The sequence below is a fragment of the Megalobrama amblycephala genome, linkage group LG2 (genome assembly GCF_018812025.1).
Source record: "Megalobrama amblycephala isolate DHTTF-2021 linkage group LG2, ASM1881202v1, whole genome shotgun sequence".
Lineage (NCBI taxonomy): Eukaryota > Metazoa > Chordata > Actinopteri > Cypriniformes > Xenocyprididae > Megalobrama > Megalobrama amblycephala.
The window spans coordinates 18550138-18558884 of record NC_063045.1 but is presented as its reverse complement, the minus strand read 5'-3'; the positions used below and the strand labels follow the sequence as shown (position 1 = coordinate 18558884).

The 8747-nt window shown below is 32.5% G+C and overlaps 1 protein-coding gene across 2 annotated transcripts; it reads left to right on the top strand.

The window, feature by feature from the left end:
* The first annotated feature begins 2620 nt into the window (after window positions 1–2620).
* On the top strand, window positions 2621–8453 carry plekhb2 (pleckstrin homology domain containing, family B (evectins) member 2). 2 transcript variants are annotated; one of them, XM_048164549.1, is made up of 9 exons: window positions 2696–2756; window positions 3052–3107; window positions 3454–3488; window positions 4301–4453; window positions 4643–4745; window positions 4827–4866; window positions 4975–5061; window positions 6570–6687; window positions 6765–8453. In XM_048164549.1, exons 4-9 carry the CDS (start codon window positions 4390–4392, stop codon window positions 6896–6898), a joined length of 546 nt encoding a protein of 181 aa, XP_048020506.1. In that variant the 5' UTR covers window positions 2696–2756; window positions 3052–3107; window positions 3454–3488; window positions 4301–4389; the 3' UTR covers window positions 6899–8453. The 2 variants fall into 2 exon arrangements, with proteins under 2 accessions (XP_048020500.1, XP_048020506.1); XM_048164543.1 differs by lacking the exon at window positions 3454–3488 and having other exon boundaries at window positions 2621–2756.
* The last annotated feature ends 294 nt before the right edge of the window (window positions 8454–8747 follow it).

Below are 8747 nucleotides of genomic sequence, written 5' to 3'. Positions count from 1 at the left end.
ATTCAAGCATGGACAAAATACACTTGCAATCACTGTTGCTTTAAGCAAAAGCCATTATCTGGTTTTTAAACGTCCTATCACATTAACACACACCTTGTAATTACATGCAAATTAGTTAAACGAATACAGGGGGGTGGGAGGGAGATTTAAGGTTTTCTTGAGCCAACTGATGACGTAAAACACAAGGACTTACATCCCATATATAAATATATATATATATATATATATATATATATATATATATATATATATATATATATATATATATATATATATATATATATATATATATGCACATATATTTACAAACCTTTATGTGAGATGCGATTAATCGTGATTAATAATTTTGACAGCACTAATATATATATATATATATATATATATATATATATATATATATATAAATTTAAATATAAACCATTAAAATGTATTATAATTTTATAATATAAAATATATAACAAATATAGTTTTATATGCTCTCTCTCTATTTCTCTCTACATATGTATATAATAAAAATAACATTTTAAAAGCCTTCATATAGCCTTAATGCATGCATATATATATATATATATATATATATATATATATATATATATATAATGATTTGTTATTACATTTTATATTTATGCCACTTTGTGTTAAATAATAATTTATTATATAATATAATATAATAAATTAATAAATAATGTATATATAATGTATATGTATTAGCCTATAAAACTATATATATATATTCAATTATATTTCATTAAATTTTTACATTTATAAGATATTAGATATTCAATATTAATTACAATCACTATATCATATTTATAAGGATTTTTCAAAAAAAAAAAAAATTTGTGATATAAGTTGATTTGATGATACAACTTTATTAGCTTTATTTGAAATTTTGCAGATCTAATGAATACTGTAAAAACACCATTGGGTTAGCTATTAGACTTTTATTTGCATTTAGTTTAAATCCTAAACACATTATATGAAATGTAACAATAAAGCATCGAAAGACAGTTCACTTAACAGCACAAGCACTAATGTAAAGTTGACACTTACCTGTCAGTCACTTGAAACGTGCATAACTAACCATCACAGTATTTCCAAAAGATTAAATACATTTGCTATACTTCCTCCAGAGCCATATAATCTTCTCTACATGAAGTTTGCAGTGTTTAAGTTCACAAGTTCCCCACACATTAGTCCCATGGAGGCACACAATTGGTTCGGCCTGTTAATCTGTCCAAAGATTAAGACAATACAAAATCCGCAACAGCCAACCACTGGCGAGACGTTGTTGTGTAAATCACTTCAATCTGGCCTCCACGAGCCTCCTCAGTATGAGTGAATGAGGCTCAGATGAGATTATTTCATGGAGCACTGGAATGAGCTCAGCTGTGCCAGCCAGAACCGCAGAGCCAGAGGTCACAGCAGTCTGGGAACAGCAGCGGCAGGCCAGCAGTCTCACACCGGGGGTAGGGTGGGGTTGGGCATTGGTTAAGGTAGAGCTTATAGTAATTGTGAAGGGTAGGGTTAGTGGTTGAGGCGGATACGTGATCGTCAGCATGGGTCTGAGGATGCTGGCCTGGCACTGCTGTGGCGTTTGGTTCTGCGGTGCTGCAGTTAGATATAGTATCTCGTGCTGCTAATGACTTGTAATGTCACCTGCTCTGATCCCAGCTGTGAATGTGACAACCATCCACAGGTTACAGTAGGATTAGATTCGGCCTTTCTGTTCTCAGAATACTCCATTTAAAGAAGTGTAACTGTAGCAAAATGTTGCACCATATTACCATAAACTTCTGAACTGGATCACAAAATGGCTTATATTTCAGTTTGTTGGTGTAAATGCAAATGTGAAGTGATCAAATGCAATCTTGATTTGTAAACTGGGTTCTGGGTTATAGAGGCTTCGATAATTCAGTATCATTTTGCTTTGACCCTTATTCACTAAGCTGTCAGTGGGAAAGGTCACTGGGGGAAACACTGAGCTGGATAAGGCTTATGTAGGCAAATGCAGTGTGAGTGTAACATGACGACTGCAAATGCAAATGCAAATGCAAAAAAAAAAACTTCACATGGATACTTATAATTTAAAAAACAATCTATTCAAGGGTTGGTGCATAATTGTTAGCGTAATGTACGTTTTCCTTTGCGTGAACATTAAATGCACCCAATTTCCAGTGAAACCGCCCCATCTAGTGGTGGCATGTTGTATCTGATCTGACTGTTTTTAGTTTTTATGTGTTGCTTTTCAAATTAATATCACTTATTTACATTGGAATGGATTGTCATTATAAGCAATTATTTTAGGCTTATTTGATAGGTTGTAATACATACTAATACGTAATAATTGTTTTTGTTTTTCCTTCAGTTTGCTCCAAATTTCCATGAGAAGACAAAATACAGTAAGACTTTTATATTTATATAATACATAATATTATTAATATTATATTAAAAAAACAATATAAGTAAAAAGCACCTAAATGAGAACTAAATCCTGACAGGAATATTCTCGAAAGCCTCTCCATACTGCCTGGTGAATATATGAGTTATTTGTCCTACAAACGATGTCTACGCTAATATCTCATTAAAACGAATTGTGTAAAGTTAATAAAAGTCTGTGAAACTTAATAAAAGTCGTGCTGATCATCTGATACAGTGACATAAGGCATCAGCTGAGCCGCGAGGAGGAGGAGGATGCTACTGATGTCACTTTGCTAGTCGCACACATACTTCAAACATCAACAAAGCGAAAGAGGGTAGATTTACTCATTTTATCCATTTAATAGAACATAAATATGACAAATGTAGTGCTTGAACATGTTTCGTTGTTTTTAAACGTCTTGGGATGGGTTTTTTTGTCGGTTTATCGTCGATTTTAGCACAACGGCGCCGCGAGCGCAAGCTAACTTTGAAACTGACAGGCGAAGTTCAACCGCTAAACTGTTTACTGTCAAACAGAGGCACTATCTACATTCATATGCGCTCAGTTTAATATTCAGTACCTAAAAATGGTCTTAGCAGGCTTTAATTGAATTGTTTTTATTTGTGTAGGTAGCGAGTTTACTGGAGGATGGCGTTTGTGAAGAGCGGATGGCTGCACAGACAGAGTGAGTGTTTATTACAGCGTATTTATGGCATTACTAACCCAAAATAACTAAAATGAAGGATTTTAAAGTCCATTTTTTTTAGCATTTTGGGGTGTTATTGTAATGCATATACAATATTAAGCCGCACTTTTATAATTTAGAGCCTTCTGGGAACTCATGAAATATAAATGAATTGTGCAGAATGTTTAGGCTTGCAGGTTGAATTGATACATTTTCAGTTGAGCAGTACAGCAGTCATGCACGACTAGGTTCTTTTCCTCTTCTTGACACGTTGTCTTGGCATGAGTTTTTAGAAGGAAGTTGAAAAACAGCTGAACTTTGTCTTTGACTGTGTCTCAAAACCTAGTGAGCTGACTATCTAGGCTGCATCTTGTTATTCTTGTAAGTGTTTTAAAGCTATTTTTAGATGTTGACTTCATGATTTCTGTTTGATTATTATTTTATAGATATTTTTGATCAGGTAGAACTATAGAGGTCAGATTACATTTACATTTAAATTTATAATTTAATATATAATTAATATAAAAATATAAATTTTTGATACAATTTATAATTTAATATTATATTTTATTATAAAAATTTAAAAATGGCTGATATTAAAATAATTTGTCTAAATAAATCATAATTAAAATATTTTTATATTTAGTAATTTTATAATTGAATACATTTATAATAAATCTATAACATATAAATACATGTAATAATATAAATAAAATTAACATGTTATTTTATAATATATTGGAAAAATAATAATTTTATTAAATTAATTTATAATAAATGTATAATAAAAATATAAATACATTTGTTAAATTTATTATACAATATATTTCTTATATATATATTTAACAAAATAATTGTTTATTATAAAAAGTAATCAAAACATTAAATAATTTTTTTAATGATTTTATTATATAATTACAAAAAATGCATTAATTTATAATAAATGTATAATAAAAATATAAATACATTTTTAACAATTACTATATAATATATTTCTCATAATAAATATATATTTTTTTCAAAGATAATTGTTTGTTAATAAAAATGATTGTTTTAATTATTTTATAATATAATTGAAAATGTAGTATTTTATTAAATTGTATAATTCTAAAAAGTAATTAAATATAACAAAACAACAACAACAAAACAAATAAATAAATACTGCCTACCTGTAACTGCTGTGATCTTATCAGGCACCATCCTGCGGCGCTGGAAGAGGAACTGGTTTGACCTCTGGTCAGATGGACGTCTGGTCTTCTACGATGACCAGCAGCGGCGGGACATGGAAGACGAGATCCACATGAAGGTGGACTGCATCAACATCCGCAACGCCAGCGCTTGTAGAGGTGGGTGTGATCCACACTTCACTCTTCATTTGCTGTCTTCTGCTTTTAAACCGGAAGACATGAGAAAGCCTCAAAAGGGCCATTTATGTAGTACTTGAGAGCTTTTTGTCCAACTGAAGATGAATAATAAGTCATCTGAAAGTTCTGATGTGTTGTTGTTCTTCATGCTCCTCCATTATTTATTCCCAGAGCTCACGCCACCCGAAGGCAAAGGCAAAGACTCCCTCCTGCAGATCGTCTGCCGGGACGGTCGGGTCATCAGCATCTGCGCAGACAGTGCAGATGATGCGTTGTGAGTCCAGTTTGTCATTTTTACTTACTGTGTGCTTTAAAATGAGATTTCTCAATAGAAACTCAATGTATTTTCTCACAGGGCTTGGACCATGGCCCTCCAGGACGCCAGACTCAACACTGTGAGTTATATATATACACATACACGTTTGAACTTTACCATAATGCGGCTTCAGGAGCAGATTTTGGAAGCATTACAGAGGCATTTACTGACATGACATGTTTTGTAGGTTGTGGCGCCCACTCAGATCGGTTTTGCCGAGGATGTCGTAGCATCAGCACCTCCGCCCTATTCTGAATTAAATCCAACTCCACAGGTAAATATATCATCTCGTGATATTTAAAGGAAAATTGCTGTATATCTGTGACAAATGTTGATTACTCCAGGAAATTATATTTTTTTATATTAATAAGATATCCAGCTTGTGTGGTTGAATGAGATTTAAGGTTGTGTTTACACTTGTAGTTCGGTCCTCTTGGTTCTTTTGGTCTGGACCAAAAAAGAAAATGATACATTTAGTCCTGGTTCGCTTAGCATTCACACTGTCAATTTTAACACCGAATCTAAAGATACAGAACGAAAAAAAGGGCTTTTATGACATATATTCTGTGACAGAACTCGTCTAAACGTCCAAAACAATTCTGTGTTCTGGGCTAAATGTATTTGCTGTGTGCGTACATATGATGGCATATGATGGAGCTGACAACTCGTGAAAATAAAGCTTATAAAATGTGTAAAGGAGTCGAAACAGCGGCAGGAATCCCTCCGTCACACTCAAACGAAGATCTGCTGCGAGTAGACGTGGTTTTGATGCCTGTACCGAACTTTGATGGGCAACAGTGTGACTATGATGAGAAAAACAGATATGCTTGAGTATTTGGTCCTTTTTTTTAGTTCGTTTAGATGTCTTTGGTCCATGTTGTGTTCATATTTCAGTCGAACCACACCAGAGGAAGGTGGACCAAGACCCAGGGGTCTCAGCCCGCATTTTTTGTGCGGACCAGGGTTCTGGTGGCAGCGTTCACACTTATTCTGTACTTATGAACACTTATGAACTGCACTAACAGAGCAAACCAAACCAAACCTGCCAAGTGTAAACACATCCTAAAGCTCTTTTTAGATGTTGACTTTTTTACATTTCTGTTTAGTTATGGACTTGTTTGACCAGGAAGAAGTATTGAGGTCGGATTACATTTACAAGCGACACTTAAAAGTATATTGGCTGCAATGAACAGGTTATCAGAATGGGAGGGGAAAGAAACAATAAAACTCTGCTTGAAATTATGGTTTCAGTTTCAACTAGTTCAGTGGAAGAAAACAGGACACTAATGTCCATTGTTTTCTGATAATTATTTTCATATATTATCATATATTCATATATTACATTATGGCTGATAACATAAAAAGTAAAAGTAAAAAAAAGTGTATTTTATAATTCAGTCATTTTATAATGTAATTTAAAAAAATAATAATTCCATTTTATAATTATTAAAAATAATTTAAATATGATTAAATATTACAAAAAAGAAAATAATTACAAATAAAAACATAAATAATTGAAATGTAAAAATAGGGGGACATGAGCATGCACAATTAAAAACTAAACATTCTAAAACCAATAATAACAAAGGTGATAATAATAAAATAACAAAATAATGTAATTATTTTATAATATAATTTTCAAATGTTAATTTAATAAAATGTAATTAAATGTAACAAAATAAATTAAAATGAAAAAAAAGTATATACTTTTACAAATAATAAAAGATAACTGAATTGATGCCGACAAATCATGCATCCCTATTTTTTTCCTTGTTCATCTAGGTTTTCTATCCTGATGGATATGGCGGTTATGTTCCTCATCCTCCGCCTTACGCCACACAGATGGTCTATTCTGCGGATGGGCAGCAGTATGCAGTTGCTTACCCTTATCATTATCAAGGTAACAGGAAATTGGTTGGCTTTTGGCCTATGACTTTTATGTAGTCTGATTGACATTTGTTTATTTGTTTCCATCAGGTGGATACGCACCCGGTGTCAACCACGTCATAGTGCAGGAGCGTCGCCGTGACGACACAGGTGATGTCGCTCTGGGGATGTTGGCCGGCGCTGCGACGGGATTGGCCCTCGGCTCTCTATTTTCCGTATTCTAATGTGTTTGCGTGAACCCAGCCCAACCCCTCCTGACCTACAGCACGGGAAACTTTTCCCGTGTTGTTTTAACTTTGCCTTCACACCTCGTATTGCGCAGGTCTGATAATGTAGCCGGGCTGGGGGTGCGTTCGCTTTCTTTTCTGTATTCGCCTTTGTACCAAAGCTTATGTACTTTTGATTAGGCACCAAAAAACGTGTTTGCTTTGCAAATTTAATATGTAACTTACAAAGATGTACACTAAAATATTGGCGGCTAGCCTCAAGATAAGGATAATCAGTAAGGGTTAAAGATCACCTGCTCTTTAATAAGACAAAGTGTCTATTATCGTCTTATACTAACGATGTCCTATGATGAAATGACAGACCCTGATGAAATGAATGATGGGTAACCTGTTTTGTTTTTTTCCTGTTAGTTCTTGAAACTGTTTTCAGTGTCACTTGTAGCTGCAAAGACAAAATTTTGCTGAATTAAATATTACTGACAGTCTCGTTTAAAAAGAATAGTTCACTCAAAAATAAAAGTTCTGTCATAAAATATATATATAGTAAGTTGTTTTTTTTTTTTTTTCTTTGAGAAAGTGAAAACCTATAACTTTTTTTCTTTGGTGAAATTTCTTCAACATATCCATTTTTATTGTATGGAACATTTTGTTAATCATCTTTAATTAAAAATCATATGAGTTTTAAGCAATTTTAGAACAAGTGGATAATGACAGAATTTTCATTTTTGTGTGAAATATTCATTTAAAGCTAATTTGACAAGAAAATAAGACTAATAATGATGCATGATTAATACTGTGACGGCAGTTGCGATGTTATTCAGGAAAGAGTAAAGAGTGTCCTTAAATCTAGCTTTTCTAGTTATTTTTCCTTTCTTTGCCTTTGTTTTTTTTGTGGCGGCCTTCGTTTAACTCATTTAATTGTGTTTATTTATACTCAGTGTTATCAAGTGTGTATTTTCCCCTTTTTTGTGGAGACTTTACACTTTGTGAGATAATTTTAGGTTTATTTCTGTGATTTATTTTGTCTTGACTCCTATGTGTATGCAAAGTTTTTCTTTCTTTTAAGTTAATATCGAATGTTTGCATATTTCCAGTTAACTAGCACAATGATTAGTCCCAATGTTTGTGATTGGATGCGATAAGGGAAATTTCAGGGAAAAGTTGGATCGACTCGTGATTGGTTAGACTCACTGTCACATTTACACACAATTATGTGATCGATTTGACTTTGTGTTTACTTAACAGGTATAATTATGAGCATATAAGTGATAATAATCTTAATAGTTTTATTCATACAGGATTTATCAGAATGGATTTGAGGTCTTGGTTTAGTTTAACTCAGGTCCTTTGCTTTGAAACTTGTGTGACTAAGTTTAATGGACCAATGATTTAGAAAAATGACATTTTCATCTGAGATATGCTTATGATTTCTAATGTTTTTTTTCTTTATTGCTTTGTTGTTTGAACCTCACAAACATCATTTAAATGTTGCAAAATATACCAACATAATCATCAATGTGTTATTTATAAACTATTAAAATATGTCCTGTGATTTATTTTGTCAGTTTATTCATTGTCAATTCTCAAATGCAATTTACATTAGATCCAAACATCCTTTGGGGACTCCTAGATTAATCTTAAACCAAGCAACTAGACTGGGCATGTTAATGTTTTTGAAAACAGATCATTTTTTATTATTTTATATTTTTCACAGATAAATAACTTATAATAAACACTGCAAAGTTCCATTAAAAATAAAAATGGTCAATATGTTTTCTAGTTCTAAATACCTATATACACGGTTTGTAAGTCTAATTAGAAAACATACCGCTCTACGTACACGCAT